We start from the raw sequence: 27067 nt of genomic DNA on the forward strand, positions 1-27067 counted from the left end.
TATTTCGAGAGAAATTAATAATAAAACATCCGTGTTGGCATAAAAACGAATTTATTGACACACAGATTTTAGCAAACCAAAAAAAAAAAAAAAAAAAGAAAAAAAAGAAAAAAAAAAGGATATATGTATTTTTAAAATCTGGTTTCTTGGAAAATTGTGGACTTTGGTTTGTCCTAATTTGGAATGAGGTAAATAGAGAAATTTCAGTTTTTTCGCAGTTTGGAAATTTTAGTCCTCGGGCAGGTCTAGTGCCAGGAATCCCTGGATTTATGGACTCCATGGGAACCTCGGGAGCTCGGCACTTCTACAATCCATTATCCATAAACTTTAGTCGGGCTCTGTCTGACTGCTCGGCTGTGCTTTTTCAGTCTATCCACAGATATCCAGGCAAGGTTTAGGTTGGCCTGCAAGTTCCACAACAAAACTGCGATGAGTGAGGAGGAAAAGGATTAAAAACCCCCAAAGCGCCCCGAAAGGAGGCGTCCGCAACCGAGCCCAAAGCGCACCTACCCCCAAACCCAAGGAATCCCTGGGAGCCCAGGAAGTTCCTGATGTCCAGCAGGGCCGTGGAGCCCACCAGGGTCTGCTGGGGGAAGGTGGTCAGCGTGGGCCCGGGGTAGATGACGGAGTAGGGGGGAAAGTCGGGCTCCACGATGTCCACCACGGTGTCGGGGTACTTGATGACGCAGGTCTCGTTGCGGGTCACGGCGAAGGGCTCGGGGCACGCCAGGCCCGCGGGCAGGCAGCACTCGTGGAAGGGAGACATGGGGCAGGGCAGAAGCTGGAAAGGAGCAGGGAAAGAGGGAAAAATGAGTAAAAGCATCCTTGGTGTGGTGGGAAATATCTGGGATGAATAGCGGGGTTTTACGGGTTATTGGGATTTGCAGGAAATTTGGGATTACAGAGAGCTCATGTTGGAGTTCAGTTTGGCAGGGTAGACTTGAAAGTGAGCAGGAAAAGAGAGAAAAAAGAGAAAAAACATCCTCAGTGTGGTGGGAGACAGCTGGGATAAATAGCGGGGTTTTGGTAATGCGGTTATGGGGATTGATGAGAAATTGGGAATTCAGATGGAAGTTGAATTTCACCTGGAACTGAGCAGGAAAAGAGGGAAAAATGAGGAAAAAACCGTCCTTGATGTGGTGGGAAATATTTGGGATAAATACCTGAGTTAAGTTACGCGGTTATGGGAATTTACGAGAAATTGGGAAATAGAGAGGGCTCAGGTGGGAGTTGAATTTGGCAGGAATTGAGCAGGAATTCAGGTGGGAGTTGAATTTGACCTGGAATTGAGCAGGAAAAGAGGGAAAAATGAGGAAAAACTATCCTTGGTGTGGCAGGAAAGATCTGAGATAAATAGCGGCGTTTTGGTAACGCGGTTATGGGGAATTGGGAATTCCAAAGATCTCAGGTCGGAGCTGAATTTGTCCAGTTTAGTTTTCCAACCAGGAGCTCTTTTCCTTCCTGGTTGAACTTCCTGCTTTTCAACATCATGGTATTTTTCAGACCATCACCATTTTAACCCCAAAATCTTTTATCCCATTGTTTCTCTTCCTGGGATTTTCGCTGCGTCCGTCCCACCCCTCTTGCCAGTGGAAAACCACGACTCCCAACTCAATCCCAGATTTTCAACTCAGGTTTTAATCCTCATTTAAATCCCCAGTGTGGAGGTTGGAGCTCGTGTCCTCCTCCCACCCGGTTCCAAGTGGAACAGTGAGATCCAGGATGGAGATCCACCCATTTTTTATGGGTCTCATTAGGGATCAGCTGAATATTTGAAATCCCGGAGCACTTTAAACCCAGCCTGATATCGAGGCCAGATTTTCCCTGGGCATGGTTTAATTATGGATTGAAGGCCGTGCTTGCCCTGGATTGTGCCCACACGGATTGGGCAAGGAAAACACGTAAGGAGATGGGATAATTTTCCTCATTTTCCTCATTTTAGCTCTGTGGAAATGCTGGGGGAGAAATTAAGGGCTGGCAAAGGGGGGCTTGAAGTGATTTCCTAAATAATTCCCCACTTCACCCCAGGAATCTGTGGGGGAGACAAAATCCAGGGGGGATTTCTCACGTCTCCACCTGAGCGTCCCATTTTAACCTTCCCGGGTTAAAAATTCTGAGTTTTTTCCCAATTAATTAAAATCCAATCTCCTTAGGCTTGAAGGTGAGGAGAAGGCAACCACGAGGGATTTTTTTCAGCTGAAAAGCTGGATCTGGAATTGCTGATTTTGGCTTGGGGAAAAGAAGATTGGTCTGGGGGTTAGGATCTTCCAGTGGTTCCACACGATTTGCAAAAGCTCATCCCAAAAATCCTGAAAGGAGGTGAAAAAGGAGCCCTCAGATGTTCCTGCTACATTTGGAATTCAAAATAGAAATATATTTTAACCGAAGCCAGCAGTAAAGTGGATTTTGAGTAAGGAAAATCTGTGTTCTGCTCTCTGCAGGATTTGGAAAATATTTAGGGCGAGTTCTCCAACTTAAAAGACACCGGTGCCTCCTGGAAGACAGCTGAGGGTGAGAACATCGTAGAAATTAAATTTTAAATGATAATTTCTTTAATGACACTGACTCTTTAGAATATGAAAAGAGCACCATGGAATTACTGAGACTCTTTAGGATTCAGAGGGAGTTTTCTGTGCCCTCCCTGCTTTCCTGAGCTCTCCCCTCTGAAGTGTAAAACTTCAATTAACTCCAAACTAAAGGGTAATAAAAAGGCTTTTTCTGCTAAAACACCCCCTTGTCCTTTCAGGAGCTCGCCCTGTCATTTGATATTCAGATAGCAATAACAACAGTAGCAATAATAAAATAATAATTGATTTAAAATTCAATAATTGATTCAAAATTGACTTACCAGGATCACCCAAGGAGGAGAGGAAAAGAAAAGTGATTAGGGAGGCTTCTACGTAGCAAATGCTTTTATACACGTCCCCGAAGCGCCTGGAGGATGTGACACCCTCTTTGCATGAAGTCTTAATTAGTTGCAAAACAAACTTTGCTGCCTGCATAACTTCTGCGAGTAATGAAACTGTTTTGCTCCCTGTTTGTGTTTGTTCCCTCCCGGAGCTTCCCAGAGCGTGCTACGCCCTCCGGGCAGGATTCACTTTGCCCTTTCAAGGGCCAAAAATAGGGCTCGATCTGCGGCTAATTAACCACATTTCAGTTATTTCGGGGCCTGATCAAGGGTTCTTTTATTGGCATTGGGTTTTCCCCCTCAGGTGCTGTGAAAGGGAGCTGAAGTGGCATCATTTCCTAGCAGGGAACTGAATTATTTTTATGATTTCCCAGCGTGGATTTTTTTTTTTTTTATTCCCAAAACCACTCCCAGGGGCATCAATTGTACCCCTACATCTATGGATAAGGAGAAAAAATAAATTCGCCATACCAGAATTCTCAATAAATTCCATGAATTCTGAAGAAATCTCATGAATTCTCAAGAAATCTTTAATTTCATGGTGTCAGTGACCTCATGGAGAAAGCTCAGCCTTATCTCCCATCCTCTCCTTGCAAATCTTGGGATGGGGTTTAAGTGGAACATCTGGATTTGCTCCTGGGCTTTGCAGGGTTTGACCCCAGCGCAATTAAAGGCATCCAAATCCCACCCACGGTTCTGGCTCCTGACTCAAGGTGAAATCACAGCCTCTCATGGCCTTGATTTTGTTTTTTGGGTTTTTTTTTTTCTCCCTTTCCCCCCAGTTTTTGGGTTGGAAAGGATGAAGTTGTGGGAAAAGGAAAGTTGGAATCATCCGGTTTTCTGGGGCAGAATTAAGGGGGAGGGAGAAAGTAGGCAAAAAATTGTTCTGTCCTGATGAAAACTTAGTTTAACACAAATTAGGGATGTTAGTTTAATATTAAACCCTTAAATACTGGAAAAAAAAAGATGGTGGGTAGTTTATCAACATTTTGAGTGAGCCAGACATGGATTTAAAATGTCTTTATTGAGATTTTAAAGAGGAAATCAATGACAGAAAAATCATAATAAAGACACAAATCAGGATTCCCTCAAAAAGAGATTTCTGAGGGAGCCACCGGTTGTGTAGCCAGGAATATTTTGGGATAACAGCACCCAGACAATTTCATTCATTTACTACCTAAAAACTGTGCTTAATTGAAATCCTATTGGAATACCGGGATGGGAATCATTTAAATATTCAGGGACACCCTTAAAAGCACAATTCCACCTCCCTGTTTCACCCCTGATGCCCAAATCTGCATAAATCCCTTGGGATCAGCCCGAACCCTTTTGTTCCCAAGTGCCCACAAATGCTTTTGCCTTAGGACCCCTCTCAGGCTGCAGATAATTTATGCTGGGAGGGAAAATGGAGAGTAAATAATAATTAGGAACAAAGGGAGGCAGCTCAACTTCCTGGCACCTGGCTTGGGATGTGAATCCTGGGAAAGAGGAATGAGAATTGTGGATATCCCATCCCTGGAAGTGTCCAAGGCAGGTGGGAATGTCCCAAGATTTAACTCTAATTAACAACCCTAAGGGATTATAAGAAAGCTGTTCCACAGGATTAATTCAGCTGAAATGTCATTTATGAAGATATAAAAGGACACTAATACATATTTTTATATTTTCATTTTTTTATATTTTAAAATGTTTAATTTTTTATATTTTTATATTCCTACATTTCTCTATATTTACAGATTTGTATTTTATGTATGTATTTATATATACATACATTTACGCACATTTTTATATATCTATATATTTCTATTTCTGTATATTTATTTCTGTGTTTCTACATTTTTGCTTCTTATATTTTTACATTTTATTTCCTTTCAGAACCCGCATTTCTCGCTGTTTAACCACTTAACGCTCTTTTTAAAGACAATAATTAATTGCATTTATATAAAATTCACACAATGTGTGGCCAAGTGCAGATAAACCTTGAACCTGAAGGTTTATCCATCAGAGGTTGGATTTGATGAACTTGGAGCTGGCGTTCTGTGAGCACTCCCCTTTTCCCAGCCCCTTGTGCTGCAGAACATTCTGGAACTCGCGGGGATTTCTGCTCCCTCTGCATTTTTGGTCCCTCTATAAAAAATCTCCTGGGCCCTTCCCTGGCAGATGGATTTTCCGTCGCCTTTGGCAGATTTTAATTCCAGTTATTATCTGGGTGTAGGGAAGCACAGGAGGCAAATGAATCCTCCGAGGTCACCCCGGGAGCAGCCGGAGGAGCACGCAGTGAACCGGGCTGCCATTTATTTCAATTTATTTCAAATCCAGATTTGAATTCCAGCGGCTCCTGCAGGCCTTGGCTGCGGTTCCACAGATCCGTGGGAGGAAGGAGAACCCCCAAATTCCAGGATCACCTGGGAATGAAGAAGTGGGAGCTCCAAGCCCTGGAAGGGATTCAGGGAAGGGCTGGGAGCACTTTTGGACGTGTCCTGAAATGGCTTTTCCAGTTGGGGCCTGGAAATCTGCACCAGTAAACACAGACCTGCGTTTTATTTTAATAAATTATTCAGTTTTCAAAGTGTTCTGCGTAGTCACGTTCTCCTGGTGTGATTTGTGCAGTCCTGGAGTGGTTTAAAGAAGGATCTTTAAAAATTATTTAATTCCAAGCCCTCCCAGGAGCACAGGCCGCATTCAGCCAGGCCTCAGACACTTCCAGGGATGGAGAATCCACAATTCCCTGCAAAACATCTCCACCCTCCCACAGAACATTTTTATCCCGAATTTCTCCCTCAGAATGAGAAGCAAACTTTGATTTCTTTCCATTTTCCCCTCAAAAAAAAAAAAAAAAGCTGAGTTTCCCGAAGCTGCGTGAGGCCTTCAAGGCCCCATCCCTAATTAAAACCCCGGCCTTTGTTTATGTCTTTCGAAACCTGAAGCTGCCACTTAAGAAATCTGCAATTAGTGGGGCCTCCAAATTGCTGCCGTGGATGGGGTAATGATCCCCAGGCAGAAAATAATTCCTTTTTAATGAAAATCCCGCCTCAAAAATCACCCCTTAGGAAAGGCCGCGCTGCCAAGGAATAATTGTATCAGCACGGGTTTATCGGCTTTTAGCAGTTAAAGAGGGGTGAAACCATGCAAATAAATAATAATAATAATAATAATAATAATAATAATAAAAACAGGAGGGTGAAGATGTTGAAATTTTTTTCAATTAATTGAAATATTAACGAAGCCTTTTGTGTGTGCGTGAGGTGTTAATTAATTCCAGATTAATTTTTCAGGACTGAGTTCTGCATTCTCTCCTTGTGGGTCACACTGGCCCTGTTTGCATTTCTGACCTTCCTGTTCCTTCTTCAGGGCTGTTTTTTATCCCAGAATTCCAGAAGATTTGGGGTTTTTTTTGGTGGGTTTTTGGGGTTTTTTTTGGGATTTTTGTTTTTTTTCTGAGACTGCAAGGCTCAGAATTAAACTCAAAAATCTTTTTTTTTTTCTCAATTCCTTCTCCTGACAAGCCCCCATTTTTATTAAATCTTAATCAAAGTTCTTTATTTGTTATTCCTTTATAAAAATTCAACTCTGAGCCCCTTCCCCTAAATCCAGAATTAACCAGGAATGATCTCCACATTTTGATTTAACAATTATTCCCTGCTTGTGTAATTCCTGAGGAATCAGTGTTGTCGAATGTCCAGGTTTTCTCTGTAACAAATTCCAGCATTTGCCTGTTCTGGGAAATCTGACAGAAGTAAAAACCCAAAGTTTTCAGATTGAAATCAAACAAGAGAAAATATTTATATTTATTAATATGATAATTATAATAAGATATATGATTATTTATTAATTAGTGTATTTATAATAGAGTAATATTTATTATAAATATAACGAATATTTATACTGTATTATATTCATAACATTATATTATTAATTATAAATATACAATAGATTAAATGTTTATTCATATATTTATATTTTATATGAATATACAAATATTTAAATGTATTTATATAAACATAAAAATATATTTAGTGGTTGTATTTTTATTCTATATTTTATTATAGATTTATTTTTATACAATATATTTAATATATTATATTATTTTATATTATTTATTTATTTGATTATGTATTTTAAAAATATCTCTTTATGACCAGAGAATGTTCATTACCAACCCTGCCACGTCCTTCGGGGGTGACTTTGTGACTCTCTTTGTGCTCCTGCAATCCTGCTGCATCCCTAAAAGCTGCTAATGAGTGTTTTACATGAATAAATCATTCATGAGAGTTTGCAAAGGGCTTTGAAATCCTTAAATCCAAAACTTCCCGGGGCTGTTCCCGGGGACTGGCGTTGCCTTGGGAACTTTGCAGAGTCACCCATTTTTGCAGGAATAATTCCAGAGAAAAATGGGAAGAATTATTTAAAAAGGGAAAATAGGAATAAAAACGGGCAATTTGATGATTTTCGGGGAAAGGGGATGGAGTATGAACCGTTTTCCTACTGAAATCTCCAAATATTCAGATTATTTCGGATATACATTTTATGTCTAATAAAATATATATAATTGCATATATAATGTATATATATTTTATAATATTATAACATGTATACACGTATATATAAAATATAAATATAAATATAAATATAAATATAAATATAAATATAAATATAAATATAAATATAAATATAAATATAAATATAAATATAAATATAAATATAAATATAAATATAAATATAAATGTATCCCTGAGAGGATGGAGGAAAGGCTGAGGGAATTGTTCTGCCCACACAGAAATTGGGATTTTATTCCTTTTTCTTTCATAAAGGACATTTCTGGGCACCCTCGTCGTGCTCTGCGACTCTTTGAGCATCACCCCCATTCAGGGTCCGCGAGCTGCCCCGGGGTTGACAAAAACCTCATTCCAGATCTCATTTTGGGGTCCTTTTACCAAAACCTGAATCTTTCAGCCCAGGTAACGAGGCAGGGAAAGTGCCCGGCGTCCCCGAGCTCTGCCCTTCCCTAGAGCCAAATTTGTTTTTTACCTGCTCCTTGTTTGCTCCTTTAATCCAGCACAATTTTTATTTTTTTTCCTTCTTTAAATCCCTCTTAAATGACGAGTTGGGACAGGGAGAGCCCCGAGGCAGCGACTCTGATCCCAAAAGTGCCATCCCAGGTGCTCATTAATGGTTTGCACATCCCTGTGTCATTATCCCCAGCGTGGAATTGGCTTCAGCCACCCATGGGTTGAGCAATAAAAGCCCTCAAAGATAAACAGATCAGAGCTCAGCTGTCATTCCAGTAATCAGCTCCTAATCAGGTCAGGATTCTTGGTCTTGTAAGGTGTTTTTGAATTTTATTATTTCCTACGCTGCGTGCATTTTGAAGCCCAATAATGGAATAAATTAAATCCCAGTAGTTGACAAAATTAAATCCCAATAGTGGAGTAAATGAAATCCCAATAATGGAATAAAATAAATCCCAACAATGGAATTAATGAAATCCCAAGAATGGAATAAATTAAATCCCAGGAATGGAATAAATTCAATTGAATAAATTCCATTATAATTAATGGAATAACCTGCATCCAGGGAGAAGCAAATAAACTCATTTCCCTGGGTTTCACAAATCCATTCCCTGGCTTTGTGCTGTGATTTCCTGTCGGTCTCCCAGGAAATCATGGAATGTTTGGGATGGAAGGGACTGTGAAACTCATCTCATTCCCCCCCTGCCATGGACAGGAACATTCCCACCATCCCTAGGTGCTCCAGACTGGCTTTGGACGCTTCCAAGGATGGAGCATCCATGGGATAACCCCTGCTGGAACCTCCCCACCCTCCCAGGGAGGATTCCTTCCCAAAGTCCCATCTAAATTTCCTTTCTGTCAGTCTGAACCTTCCCAAAATCCCACCTAAATTCCCTTTCTTTCAGTCTGAACCTTCCCAAAATGCCATCTAAATTTCCTTTCTGTTGGCGTGAACCTTCCCAGAATCCCACTTTAATTTCTTTTCTGTGGGTCTGAACCCTTTCCCCCTTGTCCTGGTACCCCATCCCTTGGGAATTGTCTCTCCCCCAGTTCCTCGTTGCCCCTTCAAGTCCTCCAAGGCCATAATTGGGTCACCCCAAATCTTCTCCAGGCTGAACATTCCCAGTTCTCCCAGCAGAGCTGCTCCATCCCTCTGATCCCATCCTGGAGCCTCCTCTGGGCTCTCTCTGAGGTCTCACCTGAGCAGGGCCCTGCTGGACCCCCCCTTTCCCCTTCCCCACCTCGTTTTGTTCCCAGTGCTGCTGCCTGAAATTGTCACAAGAATCCCAAGCAGCCTTGGATCCGCTCCAGAGGCTCCGTGGGAGGTTATTATGACACACAAAACGACTTTTTGATGAAAAAGTTAATAACCCTTGGTTCTGACGCTGTCAAATGCTGTCTGCCCGGGGAGTAACCAAATTTCGGGTGACGTTGTTGCCCGAGTGACAAAACCACCCCAATTTTGCATTGTAGCTGCAATATTTCCATGGCTGATGCACTCTGTGTGTCTCAACCATTTAATGAATATTTGGGATTGGCTTTGAAGTTCTTCCCTTTCAAGAAGCTGAAGAGCTTCGGTTGTTCTGCAGACAGACACCTCCGAGGCTTCAGGATGTGGGGTGAAGCTAAATGAGAGATGGAGGTTCTGATACTGCTGGGAGGGAGCTTCCAGTAAAACATCCTTTTCTTTTTGTTTAATTTAAAAAATACTTCCTAAAATAATTCATTTTTTTAAATTAAAAAAATGCTACCTAAAGAAAATTCCCTTTAGTTGTGGAGTCACGGAATGGTTTGGGGTGGAAGGGACCTTAAAGATCACCTTGTCCCAACCCCTTCCATGGGCAGGGCCACCTCCCACAGGGTCAGGTTGCTCAATATCCCATCCAGCCTGGCCTGGAATGGATTACATCCTGGAATTGGTCATTTCTTCAGCCCAAATCACCACAGGAAGCATTCCCAATTAATTTGGTCCTTCTCTGAACTGAAATCGTCGAATAATTCTAAAAATAAAACCCCCAGTCTGGGAATTGAATAATTTTATCCCTTCATGGTCAGTTTAATTCCTGTTTTGCTGCAATCATGATGCGCTAAGCTCTGCTTTAATGAATAAAGTGAAACATTTCTCTCCTCAGAAATGTTTTGGGACGGAAAAATTGAAGCTGGAGACTTCTTCCCCTTGGTTAGCCAAAATTACCCGCTCAAATTATCCAAGTTGAGCTGAAATGATTGTTGGCTGCACCACCTGAATGAAGCATTTGGGGTTCTGGCTTTGGGGGTGGCCATAAATCAACCAAAATTAGGTGTCCCAGCAATTGCAGGGATGCCACCAGCCCTGTGTTCCCAATTGCTCCCATTCCTGTCCTACGGCAGCGCTGTCAGGATGTCACCAGTGGCCTCCAAACTGTGGTGCCGGGACATCAAACCTGAGCTCATTCCAGCCCTAATTAGGCCAGGGAAGCAACTTGCCCAGTAGCCCACAGCCAACACCAGCTGCTGAATGTTTTATTTCCACTGAAAAACAGAATTCAGCTCTCCGCTGGAAAAAGAGAAAGAAAAACCATTCCTGGAGACTTTGCAGAAGTTGCTCTGAGGGTCAAGGGGGAATTAATCCCCCTTAAAGTGTGAAGCTGACTTGGAAAAAAATCACATTTTAAAAAATTCCGATTTTGGTTATTAAATGCGCTTGGAGGTTCTACACAAGCTGAAGGTGGTGACACAATAAACTATAAATTATGAGGTGGTTTCTGGAATAAAATACTGAATGTTGACTGAAAAACTAAAAAAAAAATTGGTGCCAAGCCGGCTTTGTGACCTAATTGGGCTCTCACCTAAAGCAGGGCTTCCTTCTCGATGAGAGATTCAAACCAGACATGTGGCACAATCTGAAAACACATGGAAAAATAGCTGCAATTACATTTATGCAAAACATGCAAATGCTGTGTGAATCTGGAGCTATCTGGGATGAGTCTGGCATGGTTTTAATTTGGAAATGGCCACGAGACAGACGAGGCAGTGACTAAACTGCCAGACAGAGGAGGAAAAACACGTTGCTTTCCAAGGAGATGGCCACAAAGGCCTGAATTACCTGAATCAACAGTGCAGGCCAGGAGGGGCCTTTGATCTCTAATTAAGTCACACAAAACGAGGTTCCAGCATGGAATGGGGATGCCAGCAGCAAGGAAACGGGGAAGGAGCGTTGCAGCCCCAAATCAAAGGTTGGTGCTGGAGGAAGGGAGTGTTTTCCATGCAGGATGAGCTTGGGAAACACATCCCATGAGCAAAGGCTGGCCCTGGGGCTGTGTGGGACAGTATAAAACCCACTCTGAGCACAGGATCCCTCATCCACCTCTCCTGCATTCTTCTCCTTGGTGACACAGGTGAGCTGAAATGGTCTTTGCTGTCTCCTTCTCCTTCTCCTTCTCCTTCTCCTTCTCCTTCTCCTTCTCCTTCTCCTTCTCCTTCTCCTTCTCCTTCTCCTTCTCCTTCTCCTTCTCCTTCTCCTTCTCCTTCTCCTTCTCCTTCTCCTTCTTCCCTTCGTCTTTGCCTTCATCCCTGGCCTTGCTGCTGTGCAGCTCTTGCAGAAAACTTTGCTCCCAGATCCTTCTCCCAGCCCCAGCTCACTGTGAGGAGTTGGGAGAAGCTCTTGGGCTCTTTGCAGGACGCCATGGGGATGGGGCTCCTGATCTTTTCATCCTCTCTGTTCCCCGTCCCTTCCCTTGGCCTCTGCTCCTTCTCCTGCTGAGGCCATGCCTCACCTTCTGCCTGTACCTTCTCCAGGTTCTCCTGCAGCCCCAGCCATGTCCTGCTACGACCTGTGCCGGCCCTGCGGCCCCACCCCGCTGGCCAACAGCTGCAACGAGCCCTGTGTGCGGCAGTGCCAGGACTCGCGGGTCATCATCGAGCCATCCCCTGTGGTGGTCACCCTGCCCGGGCCCATCCTCAGCTCCTTCCCCCAGAACACCGCCGTGGGATCCTCCACCTCCGCCGCCGTGGGCAGCATCCTCAGTGAGTCCGGGGTCCCCATCAACTCGGGGGGCTTTGGGCTCTCGGGGCTCTCCGGCCTCGGTGGCCGCTACTGTGGCCGCAGGTGCCTGCCCTGCTAGAGCCGGGCCGCACGTCCAGCGAGTGCCTCGCCAGGCCAAGTGTCCCCTGGAGCTGCTGGCCAGCCTTTCCAGAGGCCTCGGGCCCCTCCTGACAAGGAGGGAGGCAAACGTGCCCACCTGAGGCTTCTGCTTGTCCTGCTTTCTCCTGCGCCTCCCCGGGCCCTGCTCTGCTGGCCCAGGGGCTCAGCCCCAGCCCGGCCCAGCCCAGCCCCGGGCTCCTGCTGCTCCCGCTGGCCCCGTGCCCGGGCCAGGCAGACGTGTGTCCCACTGCTGGCCACGCCTGCCTGCCCACCCCTGCTTTGGTTCTGTCTTCACACTCAATAAAGTTCACTCTGCATTGGAACTGGAGTCTCCTGGAGTTCCTGCCCTGCTGGGATGTGCAGCTCAAGCTGCTCCATGGGTGGGGGGTGATGGCCTGGGGGTGTTTGGGTGGTTAAAGGCCAGGGTTGGACCTTTCTCACACCTGGGCAAGGTGAGAACCTCCAAGGCAATCGCTGGAAGTGCCATAGGGCAGTGGAGGGTGTGTGGCCTTGTGTGAGTGTGCACAGGGTGACCAAGAGTGCCCTAGGGGACATCTGAGCCAGGCTGAGGTTGGGGATGTGCTGAGGTGGGTGTGTGACGTGGACATGGAGCAGGGATGGGCACACAGGGACCATGATCTCTCTCTGAGGGAGGGCAGCAATGATGGTGGCAAGGTCTGGATCTGTACCCAGGCCTAGAAGGGAGCAGTGGATCCATCTTATCCCCCACCCAAACTGTCCTGTGGTAGGGAGCAGTAATTGCTGTGGACTCATTTTGTGTGTCACCGTGTCCTGAAGGAGCAGGTGTCTGGAGTACACCTGCAGAACTCTGCTGTGTTGACTGGTCACTTGGTCTTGGAGCTTTTTTTCAGCCTTGAGGACTCTGGGATTCCTCCACAAGAGTGACTGATGCTCAGTCCATTTCCACTGTGCCAACACCTGGCACAGGACTCACATTTCTCTATGCACACCTGCCCTGGGAGCCACGTGTCACCTCAGAACCTTGGGTTGTCCCAGTGCTCCAGGGTTTGAATGCTGTGCTTGGATGCATGAAAGGAAAACAACCACTCATAGCTGGAAATGCACAATAAAGGCTTTGGGAATGTGCCTGTAAATCCTCACAGAAGTCTCTTCTGGAAGGTCAATGTTTTCCTTCATCAACTGAAACCCAGTGTCCCACCTCCCTCCTGAGTCAAATGTCCACTGAGGCACAATGACAAGGCCACACTGCCTCCAATCCCACCCAAGCCCCTCAGGGCATCACATCGCCCACAGAGCAGCTTTAGCTGGTGATCCCAAAATGGAAGGAATACCGTTTTGCCTCATCAGCTATAAAACAATGTCCAAAACCCCTCCTGGATCAAATGTCCCCTGGAGCACCTCCTGTGCACAGTGACAAGGCCACACTCCCTCCAATCCCACCCATACACCCCAGGGCATCACAGCGCCAACATGGAGCAGTTTTAGCTGGGGATCCCAAAATGGAAGGAACTCCAGAAGACTCCAGTTCCAATGCAGAGTGAAATTTATTGAGTGTGAAGGCAGAACCAAAGCAGGGGTGGGCAGGGCCCGGGCCAGGCTGACCCAGCAGCAGGGCCTGGCCGACTGTGGGACACACACGTCTGCCTGGCCTGGGCACAGAGGAAAGCAGGACAAGCAGAAGCCTCAGGTGGGCACCCTCCTTGTCAGGAGGGGCCCGAGGCCTCTGGAAAGGCTGGCCAGCAGCTCCAGGGGACACTTGGCCTGGCGAGGCACTCGCTGGATGTGCGGCCCGGCTCTAGCAGGGCAGGCACCTGCGGCCGCAGTAGCGGCCACCGAGGCCGGAGAGCCCCGAGAGCCCAAAGCCCCCCGAGTTGATGGGGACCCCGGACTCGCTGAGGATGCTGCCCACGGCGGCGGAGGTGGAGGATCCCACGGCGGTGTTCTGAGGGAAGGAGCTGAGGATGGGCCCGGGCAGGGTGACCACCACAGGGGATGGCTCGATGATGACCCGCGAGTCCTGGCACTGCCGCACACAGGGCTCGTTGCAGCTGTTGGCCAGCGGGGTGGGGCCGCAGGGCCGGCACAGGTCGTAGCAGGACATGGCTGGGGCTGCAGGAGAACCTGGAGAAGGCAGGGAAAGCACCCACAGGGTGTGAGGCACTCAGGGAGATGGTGCTCACAGGAGGAAACACAGCCTGGGCAGAAGGGACAGCCTGGAGAGGGAGCAAGGGAGGAACCCAACAGCCCGGAGCCCAGAGAGTTCCCTGCAAAGAAATCCCAACATCTCCCACCTCTCCCCAGCAAAAAACGACCACAAAAACCTGGGGAGAGCAGAATCAAGGAGAAAGACTCTCAGAGAGCACTGTGGAGAGGCAAAGACTCCATTGAGGATTAAGAAGAGAAGAGAAGAGAAGAGAAGAGAAGAGAAGAGAAGAGAAGAGAAGAGAAGAGAAGAGAAGAGAAGAGAAGAGAAGAGAAGAGAAGAGAAGAGAAGAGAAGAGAAGAGAAGAGAAGAGAAGAGAAGAGAAGAGAAGAGAAGAGAATGAGAAGGAGAATAGTGAGACAAAGACCCTCGCAGCTCACCTGTGTCACCGAGGAGGAGAAGGCAGGAGAGGTGGATGAGGGATCCTCTCTTGCTCTGCCTTTTATACTGTCCCACACAGCCCCAGGCCTGACGCGCCCCTGCACAGGGAACATGTTTACCAACAAGCTCATATTTTATGCAAAGCATCCCCAATTAAGTATACTGGAGGTTGTTTACGCTCCCTTCGAGGCTGCCTTTACATTTCCCTGTGCAGGACATGCCCATTCAGCCAAACTGCCTCCTTTCAAGTGCCAGCATTAGAGGACAAAATGTTTTTAGGGTATTTTTTCAGCCAGAACAAGGCTGATGTTTCAGCCAGCTGGGTGGAGTGGTGCTGTATTTCCAGGTGATGTCAGCATCTTCCCCTCCCGAGGCAGCTCTGAGCCTTTGGAGTGATAAATGAAGGTTTTTTTTATTATAAACCCAGGATTAAAGGGCTGGCTTTGGCGGGGACTGGCCGTAGACATTGCTCCCTGTGACTCCAAGGCTTTTCAAGCCTCCTTAGACATCATTTATTCATCAGAGAGACTGCATGGGTTGGTTTTGAACTTTCTTTGGGATCTCACATAGCCTTTGGAAGAAATTATCTCGTTTCTCCTGCCTTTCACCTCTTTCAGCATCGCCTGGAGGTCTCCAATCAGCAGAACAGGACAGTTCCAGAAGGAAGGACGCTGCTTTCCCAACAAATATTATTTCCTAACAAAAATTAGTCAGGGTCATTATCTTGCAGAAAACACTCCTTAATGAGAACATCTGACTCCAAAACTCTTCCTTCTCCCATTCCTCAGGGCCATCCCTCCACTCCTTTTTCCCCCCTGCCTCTGACCAGATCCGGTCCCAAATACTCAGGAATGTTTCCAAGCAGGACACAGGGAGCAGCTGAGGGCTGGCAGTGCCCACAAACCCAGCCTGGGGAGCAGCAGAGGCCAGGATGTCCCCAGAGATGGGGAAAGGATGGATTCCTCACTTTGAGCTGCATTTCCAGGGGCAAGGACAGAGCTAGTGTCCCCAGGAGTGGTGACAGCCCTGCCCAGGCACCACCGTGACACCCCTCAGGGCAAATGGGGCAAAACTCCCATCCCAGCAAGGCTGGGGCTCCATCAGAGGCAGAAAAATCTGAAATCCTGAGGTCCAAACCAGATTCCTCATCTAGGAGGATGAAGGGAGGTCTCAGATTGACAGGAGAAGTTTCTCCAAACAAACACATTCAGGAGAAACCCCCAGGTGTGGAAGAGCAGATTTAACAGAGAGATTTCCTTCAAAAAACACGCACACCACGTTTCCATCCAGGCATTTCCACTTAAATCCCTTCCATTGGCAAAACACTGAGTCCAACAAAGGCATTTCCAGCCCTTTGTCCTTCTCCATCACCCATCCCTCCTCACTGAGGGTCTCCATGAAGCCCTGGGTGTCCCCACCAACCCCAATCTCTCAGGGGTGTCCTGGGGGTGTTGTCTCCCTTCCCTGGTTCCATTTTGACCCTGTTGCTCCAATGTCCCCTCCTGGCTCAGGCAAGGAGAGGAGGACATTTCAACAGCAGATAAAGAGACATAGGAATTTGGCAGGATGGATTTATTTCAGACACTGATGCCCCAAATAGGGCTTTGACTGTCACCAGGTGGCTGCAGGACCAGGCACACCCCATTCCCTGGGGAGAAACACTCCACAGAATACAGGAAAAGAAAATTGGGCATCACGTTGACTTTGGCAGTTGGAAAAATGTCCCTTCAACGCATTTGGAACTCCCTCTTCATCCAGGACTTGGGAGAACGACTGGAGGAGGGAAGGTAAAGGTCCAGGGGTAGGTGACAAAACACAACAATGGCCTTGGGCAGGTGGGTGAAACTGGCACAGAAACGTTGGGTCAGTGGCTTGACTCATGAGCTACAAGTTGTCCAACCTCAGCCTGGCTCAAATGTCCCCTGGGGCAACTCCTGGTCACCCTGTGCACACTCACACAAGGCCACACACCCTCAGAGTAGGAATCATGGTCCCTGTGTGCCCATCCCTGCTCCATGTCCTCGTCACACACCCACCTCAGCACATTCCCAACCTCAGCCTGGCTCAGATGTCCCCTAGGGCACTCTTGGTCACCCTGTGCACACTCACACAAGGCCACACACCCTCCACTGCCCTATGGCACTTCCAGCGATTGCCTTGGAGGTTCTCACCTTGCCCAGGTGTGAGAAAGGTCCAACCCTGGCCTTTAACCACCCAAAAACCCCCAGGCCATCACCCCCCACCCATGGAGCAGCTTGAGCTGCACATCCCAGCAGGGCAGGAACTCCAGGAGACTCCAGTTCCAATGCAGAGTGAACTTTATTGAGTGTGAAGACAGAACCAAAGCAGGGGTGGGCAGGCAGGCGTGGCCAGCAGTGGGACACACGTCTGCCTGGCCCGGGCACGGGGCCAGCGGGAGCAGCAGGAGCCCGGGGCTGGGCTGGGCTGGGGCTGAGCCCCTGGGCCAGCAGAGCAGGGCCCGGGGAGGCGCAGGAGAAAGCAGGACAAGCAGAAGCCTCAGGTGGGCACGTTTGCCTCCCTCCTTGTCAGGAGGGGCCCGAGGCCTCTGGAAAGGCTGGCCAGCAGCTCCAGGGGACACTTGGCCTGGCGAGGCACTCGCTGGACGTGCGGCCCGGCTCTAGCAGGGCAGGCACCTGCGGCCGCAGTAGCGGCCACCGAGGCCGGAGAGCCCCGAGAGCCCAAAGCCCCCCGAGTTGATGGGGACCCCGGACTCACTGAGGATGCTGCCCACGGCGGCGGAGGTGGAGGATCCCACGGCGGTGTTCTGGGGGAAGGAGCTGAGGATGGGCCCGGGCAGGGTGACCACCACAGGGGATGGCTCGATGATGACCCGCGAGTCCTGGCACTGCCGCACACAGGGTTCGTTGCAGCTGTTGGCCAGCGGGGTGGGGCCGCAGGGCCGGCACAGGTCGTAGCAGGACATGGCTGGGGCTGCAGGAGAACCTGGAGAAGGCACAGGCAGAAGGTGAGGCATGGCCTCAGCAGAAGGTGCAGAGGCCAAGGGAAGGGACGGAGAACAGAGAGGATGAAAGGATCAGGAGCCCCATCCCCATGGCGTCCTGCAAAGAGCCCAAGAGCTTCTCCCAACTCCTCACAGTGAGCAGGGGCTGGGAGAAGGATCTGGGAGCAAAGTTCTCTGCAAGAGCTGCACAGCAGCAAGGCCGGGGATGAAGGCAAAGACAAAGAGAAGGAGAAGCGGGAGGCAAAGGCCCTTGCAGCTCACCTGTGTCACCGAGGAGGAGAAGACAGGAGAAGTGGATGAGGGATCCTCACTTGCTCTGCCTTTTATACTGTCCCACACTGCCCCAGGGCCCCGGGGCACCCTCAGCACATGGAACGTGTTTACCAAGCTCATCCTGCATGCAAAACATCCCTATTAGAGAAATGGGGACACTGCAATGCTGCTTTTTCATTTCCCTGTGCAGGACATGCCCAGTCAGCCTCCCAGGCTCCTTTCAAGTGCCAGGATTAGAGGCCAAAACGTGTCTGGGGGCAGTGCCACGTCAGCAGGGCCGGGTGATGCAGCTGGTTTTGGGGACTGTCCTATTTCACCAGGGCACTCCAGGCCCTTTGCCCTCCAGGGCCTCACTTTAGGACTCCCAGAATGGTCAGGGCATTTTTTCTGGCACCCCTAAAATAACAAGCCAAGCTTTAAAATGTGTTTTCAGTGACAGGAGTCACCTCATCTACTGGGTAACCAAATACTCAAGTCCAGCAGAGCTGGGTGTAAACTTCCCTACCACCTTGGACACTCTGAAGAATCAGGGATTTCACATCCAGACAAATCCATGAGCTCTCTGCCCTTTCATGCCTTCGTGGAGAGCCCCCAGCATCCTCGAGACAACAGGAGGATGTTTGAAAAGCAGAAAATCCTCTCCAACACACCTAAACTCTGCTCCCACCAGCTCCACCCAGCACCAAGTGTCTTTGTTGGCCCTTTTCCACTGCTCCTTCTCCATCCCCAAATTTCCACAACCCTTCTGGGAGCCTACACCCAAACTCGACAGCAGGCAGTGGAAAGAGCCTGCAGAGCTCTCCAAGGAGACATCAAAACACATCAGAAGGACTCATGGTCTGGGAATGTCAGCAGGAAAACACTGGAGGCAAGCAGACAGCGAGATCACGGGCTCCTCTTCCATCCTGTCAGCACACTCAGACATGCAGGGTCCACCTGGCCTGGCCTCGTCCCGCGGTCAGCACTGAGGGGCTGCCCTTGATGGTCTTTGGGACCTCCATTCCCTGCCCTCCACTCCTGGAATGGTCTTGGATCCCTCCATTCCCTGGAATGTTCTTGGACCTCTCCGTTCTTCTGCTCCAGGTGGAGTAAGGGTCACTTCTTGTGTTTGGACAATGCCCTCAGGCACAGGGTGGGATTTTGGCGTGTCTGTGCTGGGTCAGGCGTTGGATTTGATGATTTCTGGGTCCCTTCCAATCTGGATATTCCACAGTTCTGTGATTCCCTGAATGACAGGGAGAAGCAGGTGTGGGAGGAAGCAGGAGCACCTTGTCCTCCTCTGCATCACCACCCACACAACTCAACACTCCAGCAATGTTCTCCTGGTGTCCAACATGTCCCAGTGACCTCCTGAGCTGTGCCTGCAGCCCTGAGCCCTCTGAGAGGGACAGGAGGGCACAGGGGATGCTATGGTGGCAGAAGTGAAGGGTAACAACTCCTTGAGATTCTGTTGGATGAAGGACATTGCCTTTGAGATGTTCTCAACACAGAGTAACACTCCATTTTCAGAAGGTTTCAAACCTGGTTTTATTATAGCATGAATGCTTTTTAGGCATTCTTACAAAACTCATAAGTTTACTCATTGGTCAGGAAACGCAAGCAAAGTGTTAATTGGAACAGGCAGTTGCAGGTTTCTCTCATTTCTCCATGTTTCTTTCTCGGTTTCTGTGTCAATGACCTTGGTAGGAAATTCTGTCAGGGTTGAACATGGATCCTCTTCTCAAACTTCTCTCTGGCTCACAGTAGTCTGTGTAAAACCTCTCTCACAGGACATGAGCCATGGAAGGTGTTTGAGGAAATGTTTTCTACTGAGTGATGGAACACATGGACCAGGGACGTTATTATGGGGTGTCCATCCTTGGATGGATTGAAAAGCCATTGGCATCTAAAGCAACTCCCTCAAGACTGTCCCACCTGAGCAAGGGTTGGGCCACGTAACCTCTGGAAGTGTATTCCAACCCCAAAACCTGTGATTTTGTGACCTCTCCCATGGAGCAGCTTTATTTGGGGATCCCAAAACGAAAGGAACTCCAGGAGACTCCAGTTCCAATGCAGAGTGAACTTTATTGAGTGTGAAGACAGAACCAAAGCAGGGGTGGGCAGGCAGACATGGCCAGCAGTGGGACACACGTCTGCCTGGCCCGGGCACGGGGCCAGCGGGAGCAGCAGGAGCCCGGGGCTGGGCTGGGCTGGGGCTGAGCCCCTGGGCCAGCAGAGCAGGGCCCGGGGAGGCGCAGGAGAAAGCAGGACAAGCAGAAGCCTCAGGTGGGCACGTTTGCCTCCCTCCTTGTCAGGAGGGGCCCGAGGCCTCTGGAAAGGCTGGCCAGCAGCTCCAGGGGACACTTGGCCTGGCGAGGCACTCGCTGGACGTGCGGCCCGGCTCTAGCAGGGCAGGCACCTGCGGCCGCAGTAGCGGCCACCGAGGCCGGAGAGCCCCGAGAGCCCAAAGCCCCCCGAGTTGATGGGGACCCCGGACTCGCTGAGGATGCTGCCCACGGCGGCGGAGGTGGAGGATCCCACGGCGGTGTTCTGGGGGAAGGAGCTGAGGATGGGCCCGGGCAGGGTGACCACCACGGGCGACGGCTGGATCACCACGCGCGAGTCCTGGCACTGCCGCACACAGGGCTCGTTGCAGCTGTTGGCCAGCGGGGGTGGGGCCGCAGGGCCGGCACAGGTCGTAGCAGGACATGGCTGGGGCTGCAGGAGAACCTGGAGAAGGCAGGGAAAGCACCCATGGTTTGTGAGGCACTCAGGGAGATGGTGCTCATAGGAGAAAGAGCAGAGTCTGGGGAGAAGAGACAGCCCTGAGAGGGAGACAGAAAGGACAGGGAATTGCAGTCCCCAAGAGGACCCTAAAACCACAGACAAGACCTTCTCCCACCTCCCTCCAGTGTTGCACAGAGAATGGAGAGTGCCCTAGCAAAACAAAACTGAGGCAAAGTCCCGGTGGGAGCAGAAGAGACAGAGGAAAAGAAATGGAAAGAGAGGAAAGCACTCACCTGTGTCACCGAGGAGGAGAAGGCAGGAGAAGTGGATGAGGGATCCTGCACTTGCTCTGCCTTTTATACTGTCCCACACAGCCCCAGGCCCAGGGACAGTCTTTGCACAGGGAATGTGTTTACCAAGCTCATCTCGCATGCAAAACATCCCAATTACAAAAATTAGTGTTTTTATTTTTGCCCTGCAACGCTGCCTTTTCATTTCCCTGTGCGGGACGTGCCCAGTCAGCCTCCCAGGCTCCTTTCAAGTGCCAGGATTAGAGGCCAGAATATTTCCAGGGAAAATGATTTGTCAGCAGGGCTGGGAGATGCAGCCAGGGCTGAGAAGAGTCCCACTGACCATCTGGTGCCCTCCAGGGCAGGACTTTCAAGTGCCAAGGCAGCACCATGTCCTCTGCTGGACATTGGCACCACAGGGCCAGACTGGGGATTGTCCCTCACATGAAGGGATTACAGGGATTGGAAAAGCTGTCCCAGAACATCGATTCCCACCTGAGATCCATCCCCACTTTGTCACAGAGCCCAAAGCACAGAATGCCATGTCGTTTCCCCTTGGACACCTCCAGGGATGGTGAGTCCAAACCCCCCCTGGGCCATCTGTGCCAAGGCCAGATCAGCGATGCCCAGCCTGGAGATGGACAGAGATGAGGGACAGAGCTGACCCTCGCAGGGGAATGGCCAGGGTGAAGCCTCAGGGCCCTGAGGAGCCTGGCCCCATCATCAGGAAACACTTTAAAGTCCTGCCCTGGAGGGCAAAGGACTGAAATTATTTGGGATGTCGGACACTCCTCAGCACCGGCTGCATCACCCGGCCCTGCTGACGTGGCACTGCCCCCAGACACGTTTTGGCCTCTAATCCTGGCACTTGAAAGGAGCCTGGGAGGCTGACTGGGCATGTCCTGCACAGGGAAATGAAAAAGCAGCATTGCAGTGTCCCCATTTCTCTAATTGGGGATGTTTTGCATGCAGGATGAGCTTGGTAAACACGTTCCATGTGCTGAGGGTGCCCCGGGGCCCTGGGCTGTGTGGGACAGTATAAAAGGCAGAGGAAGAGAGGATCCTTCATCCACTTCACCTGTCTTCTCCTCCTCGGTGACACAGGTGAGCTGCGAGGGCCTTTGCCTCCCTCTTCTCCTTCTCTTCTCTCTCTTCTCTTCTCTTCTCTTCTCTTCTCTTCTCTTCTCTTCTCTTCTCTTCTCTTCTCTTCTCTTCTCTTCTCTTCTCTTCTCTTCTCTTCTCTTCTCTTCTCTTCTCTTCTCTTCTCTTCTCTTCTCTTCTCTTCTCTTCTCTTCTCTTCTCTTCTCTTCTCTTCTCTTTTCTTCTCTTTTCTCTTCTCTTCTTCAATGGAATCTTTGCCTCTCCACAGTGCTCTCTGAGAGTCTTTCTCCTTGATTCTGCTCTCCCCAGGTTTTTGTGGTCGTTTTTTGCTGGGGAGAGGTGGGAGGTGTTGGGATTTCTTTGCAGGGAACTCTCTGGGCTCAGGGCTGTTGGGTTCCTCCCTTGCTCCCTCTCCAGGCTGTCCCTTCTGCCCAGGCTGTGTTTCCTCCTGCGAGCAGCATCTCCCTGAGTGCCTCACAAACCATGGGTGCTTTCCCTGCCTTCTCCAGGTTCTCCTGCAGCCTCAGCCATGTCCTGCTACGACCTGTGCCGGCCCTGCGGCCCCACCCCGCTGGCCAACAGCTGCAACGAGCCCTGTGTGCGGCAGTGCCAGGACTCCCGCGTGGTGATCCAGCCGTCGCCCGTGGTGGTCACCCTGCCCGGGCCCATCCTCAGCTCCTTCCCCCAGAACACCGCCGTGGGATCCTCCACCTCCGCCGCCGTGGGCAGCATCCTCAGCGAGGAGGGAGTTCCCATCAACTCGGGGGGCTTTGGGCTCTCGGGGCTCTCCAGCCTCGGTGGCCGCTACTGCGGCCGCAGGTGCCTGCCCTGCTAGAGCCGGGCCGCACGTCCAGCGAGTGCCTCGCCAGGCCAAGTGTCCCCTGGAGCTGCTGGCCAGCCTTTCCAGAGGCCTCGGGCCCCTCCTGCCAAGGAGGGAAGGAGGGAGGTGCTGTCTGGTCTCGTGGCCAGCCTGTTTCAGCCTTGAAAATCCTGCTTTTGAATGAGTTTCCTTGTCTCTGATTTTGCATTTCATGGCGGTTTGATGCTGTGATTGCCAGCAATCAGTGGAGGGATTTTATTGAGGAATTAAGGAAAGGTGGAGCCTTGCTTTCTGTCTCTCAGTTGGAATGGTTTCTTTTCCCTTCATAAATATATATTTTCCCTTTGTTTTTGCTGAATGCTACTTGTCTGTTTATCATTAAACTGATGTCGCATCTGATTTTGAGTTTCATTGTGGTTTTTCTCTCCTTTTTACCTCCCCTTGGGGCAGAATTATGTGCAAATCCATGCAAGGATTTCACAGAGGAAAATGTGCATCCAAAAGTCACCACAACTTATCTGATAAAAATAACTTCATTGGTTTTTACACTCTTGAGAAGTACTGAACTGGTTCTCAAATATATTTCTCTTTCTAGGATATTTTCCCCCAATTTTTTCATATCACCTCTGTGGATATTTAAAAGTGTAATTGTGGTGTTTAAGCTTGAGAGATTTTAGATCTTTTTTCCTATTTGGGATCTTTGAAACTCTTGAGAGTCTGAATGAATATTAATATGGAAGATGCAACACTTGCCATGGTGGCAACCAAAAAAGATCCAAGAAAAATAAAGCCATGAAATAAAATCTATTTGAAAATTAAAACATCCTGGAACTGAGATATAAATATTTGAGGAGCTCGGGGGAAGGCTCCTGACATTCAGGTGTGGAGCCAGTCCAAATGCCCACAGCACAGGCAAAAGAGGTGGGGTTTTATATTCAAAAGTTTTGTGCTTTGTTTAAAGTTTAATAAAAATTATTTACTTGCAAATTTGCAAATTTGGGATGAGAAGAGTTCAGCAAAAAATGGGATAGAATTCTAAAATATCCTCAGTGGAAGAAACCCTCAAAGGTCATCCAATCCGGCTCCTGGTCCTACACTCAAAACAAAACCCCAAAATCCCAACATCCCAAACATCCTGGATCTGCCCTGGGGCCATGCCCGTTCCCTGGGGAGCCTGGGCAGCACCCAGCACCCTTGGGGGGAAGAATTTTCCAGAAAAATCCAGCCCAAACCCCCCTGGCACTGCTCCAGCCATTCCCTGGTCACGGGGAGCAGAGGAACTCCGCTGGGGCCCCTTTCCGCCTGCGGCTCGAGGCAGAAATGCCAAAAAACGAAAGCTGGGAATGAAAATGTCCCAGACTGAGAGGAGCCTGGGCTGGAAAAGAGGTTTCCATGGGCAAATTTTCCAAACAATTAATCAGAGGGACTGGTGGGATGAGTTGTTCCCTGGGATCCGCGAGGAACCCAAGGGCGGCGGTGTTCCGCGCAGCAGAACTGCTGCGGTTGTATTTACGATCAGACTGATTTTTTTAGTTTTTTTAATATAAAAATGACCTTGTGGTCAACTTAAGTGACACCCAAGATAGGGCACTTGCTGATAAAAATGTTACACATAAGGTTTCTGTGCTATCACAATTTTATTATGGTGTGAAATAATTGCAATATCAATTAAAAGGTATTTTTCAGATCCCCTACATATGTTTCAATAACAACAGATTTAAAAGCCAGTTTAAATCTGTTTTTATTGAAACATATGTAAGGGATTTGTATTCTGTACCTACCATCAACAGACCATGTAATCTGCTTAATCTATTCAATCTATTTAATCCATTTAATCTATTCAATCGATTTTATCTATTCTATCTATTTAATGTATTTTATCTATTCAATCTATTTTATCTATTAATCCCTCGATGCAAATGGACGCAGAGCACAAGGAGTGGAGAAAGTGAATTTGGGAGAGTGAATAATCTGGGAAATAAACCCCAAAATTTCCCCTTCCTGACCTAAAGGGAAAAAAAGGGAAAAAAGTCACGTTCCAGAACCTTCCCAGCCCAGTACAGCAGGGGGGTTGTGCAGGACATTGAAGTTTTTATTAAATGGAGTTGCTCAGTTCCATTTCAAGCCGAATTTTGTACATTTAAGGGTCTGATCCATCACCTGCAATGACTGAAATCACCAGATAAACAATTTCTGAAGAATGTGAATGTGGTTTGGAAGCCATGTCCCCCATGGATGTTGAGGTGGAAAAACAGGTGTGATAACTCCATAGATATTTTTGACTTTATGGGGTTTTTGAAGCATCTTTTTTTTTTTTTTTTTTTGCATTAATTAGTTCCCACACATATTTTTGCAAGTGGAACCTTTTCCTGATAAAGGAATTGTCCTGCTTTTGTTTCCCAGTCTATGTTTAGGCTGGCTTTGCGTGAGAAGCATCATCTACCCATTAAAAAATTCTTTCATCTTCTCAATTTATGGCTACTTTTAATTTCTGGTACTTTTAGACAGACTCTAATAATGTCAACATGAAATTACTTCAAGCACAGTCTAATAAAGACAATTTTTTTCCAGCTCCTTAGCAATTTGTTCACTTGTGGCTGCCTTGGGATTTGAGATCAAATCCAAGAGGAGCCAAAACTCTTTGTGTGCCATTCTCAGTCTGACCCACTTACAAACAATTGTCAATTAAAATGTTCACATCTCAAAAAAACCAAACTCTGAGGACCTTTCCAAGCTTTGGGGTGACCTCATTGTGGCCTTCCAGGACCTGAAGGAGCCAACAAGAAACAAGAAAGGGTCTGGAGTGACAGGACAAGGGGGAAAAGGGGTAAAACTCAAAGAGAGGAAATTTAGGTTGGATTCGGGAAGGAATTCTTCCCTGTGTGTGTGGTGAGTCCCTGGCACAGGTGGTTCCATGGATTCCCCACCGCTGGAAGGGTCCCAGGACAGGTTGGACGAGGCTTGGAGGAACCTGGGATGATGGGAGGTGTCCCTGCAAACGGATTGGCACAGGATGAACTTTGAGGTTCCCTTCACACCCAAACCATTCCATGATTCCGTGATTCTGACTGTGTTTTTGTGAGCTGAGGGGGAACAGGAGGGGTTTAGAGGTCCCCTTTGTAAAAGAACTGATAAATCAGGATTAAATGTCCCCTTGGTCTTCCAGCTGCGCCTCAAACTGCGTTACCCAGATTTAGCGCCATAAAATCATCTGAAATCGATGTGATAAAGTGGTAATTTGTCTCTGAATTCCACAATTCTGGCCCTTCCTTCCTTCTGTGGGATTTCAGGGCTGGATGTGCTCTTGAGGCAGAATTGAGATTGTTCCGACGCTGGGCTGGAGGCAGAGCCTGGTGAGCATCGCTGGAGACAGGAATTTATTAAGGATTTACACTCATACCCTTAATAAAAGAACGCCTTGGAATGATGAATTATGTATTATAGACATTCTTAGTATTTTTCTTTATGACTAAAGTCAAACATACGCCGGAGTCTGGATTTTGTTGTGACTGAAAGGTGGCCCTGGAATAAATTTGGTCCCTAATTCCCGAGATGAGAGGAACCTGCAGGACGGAATCTGTCTGTCAGAAGATAAGGAGGAAATAAAAACAAAGTAAATAAGCAGTGAGGAAAAGAACATTTAATCAGATGGAACATTTGACATTCAGGACATACTCGCTGGGAATTAATTCCAGGTACAAAGGCTGTCTGTGGTCCCCAGGCCATCAGGGCTGAGGTATAAAAACCAACTCAGCCCAACTCCTTCCTACCACTTCTCTTTCCTCTTTTGTGAGCAAGGTTAGTTCAAATCCACTTCTCTTTCTCTGTTTGTTGAGTTCTTGCCTTTTCATAATCTGTTTTTTTTCCCCACAGTATTCTGCTGCTTGCTGGATTCTTTTTTTGGGGGATGAGACTTTTTCTGCTTAAAAAGTTGTGGTTTGATGCAGGAATTGCGGAATTTCTGGAGTCCTGACTAGGCTATAGAGATCCTTGAGGTGGTGATAGAAATTTATACAAATGTGGGATTTCAGACATGTTAAATGACATAGAAAATATTAGAACTAATAAAGATTACCGAATTGCATGGGTGGGATAACTCTGCAAGGGGTTGGAACTCTGGGATCTTTGAAGGTCCTTTAAAACTCCAACTATTTATTAAAACAGAAAATCCAGGAGCTCAGCTGTATTTCAGCAGCATTTTATATCTTGGAGGGTCTTTTCCATCCAATGTCAGCTGGGTCACCAAGTGTGGAAATTTTGTTCCAGAGTTCAAAGACATCTCCTGGAA

At 48.2% G+C, this 27067-nt stretch overlaps 2 protein-coding genes and 3 pseudogenes across 2 annotated transcripts; 2 read left to right on the forward strand and 3 right to left on the reverse strand.

Annotated features, from left to right (window-relative positions):
- The first annotated feature begins 10829 nt into the window (after positions 1–10829).
- Positions 10830–12020, forward strand: LOC141725521 (feather beta keratin-like; annotated as a pseudogene).
- A 1797-nt stretch (positions 12021–13817) lies between these two features.
- On the reverse strand, positions 13818–14123 carry LOC141725523 (feather beta keratin). The gene has a single exon (XM_074529302.1). The coding sequence runs from the start codon at positions 14121–14123 to the stop codon at positions 13818–13820; it is 306 nt and encodes a 101-aa protein (XP_074385403.1).
- A 3121-nt stretch (positions 14124–17244) lies between these two features.
- LOC141725522 (feather beta keratin) lies at positions 17245–17550 on the reverse strand. Its single transcript, XM_074529301.1, has one exon. It carries the CDS (start codon positions 17548–17550, stop codon positions 17245–17247), a length of 306 nt encoding a protein of 101 aa, XP_074385402.1.
- A 2694-nt stretch (positions 17551–20244) lies between these two features.
- LOC141725534 (feather keratin 1-like) lies at positions 20245–21009 on the reverse strand (annotated as a pseudogene).
- Positions 21010–21815: 806 nt separating this feature from the next.
- LOC141725520 (feather beta keratin-like) lies at positions 21816–22794 on the forward strand (annotated as a pseudogene).
- Positions 22795–27067: the final 4273 nt, after the last annotated feature.

This window comes from Zonotrichia albicollis, chromosome 30 (assembly GCF_047830755.1).
Source record: "Zonotrichia albicollis isolate bZonAlb1 chromosome 30, bZonAlb1.hap1, whole genome shotgun sequence".
NCBI classification, from domain to species: domain Eukaryota; kingdom Metazoa; phylum Chordata; class Aves; order Passeriformes; family Passerellidae; genus Zonotrichia; species Zonotrichia albicollis.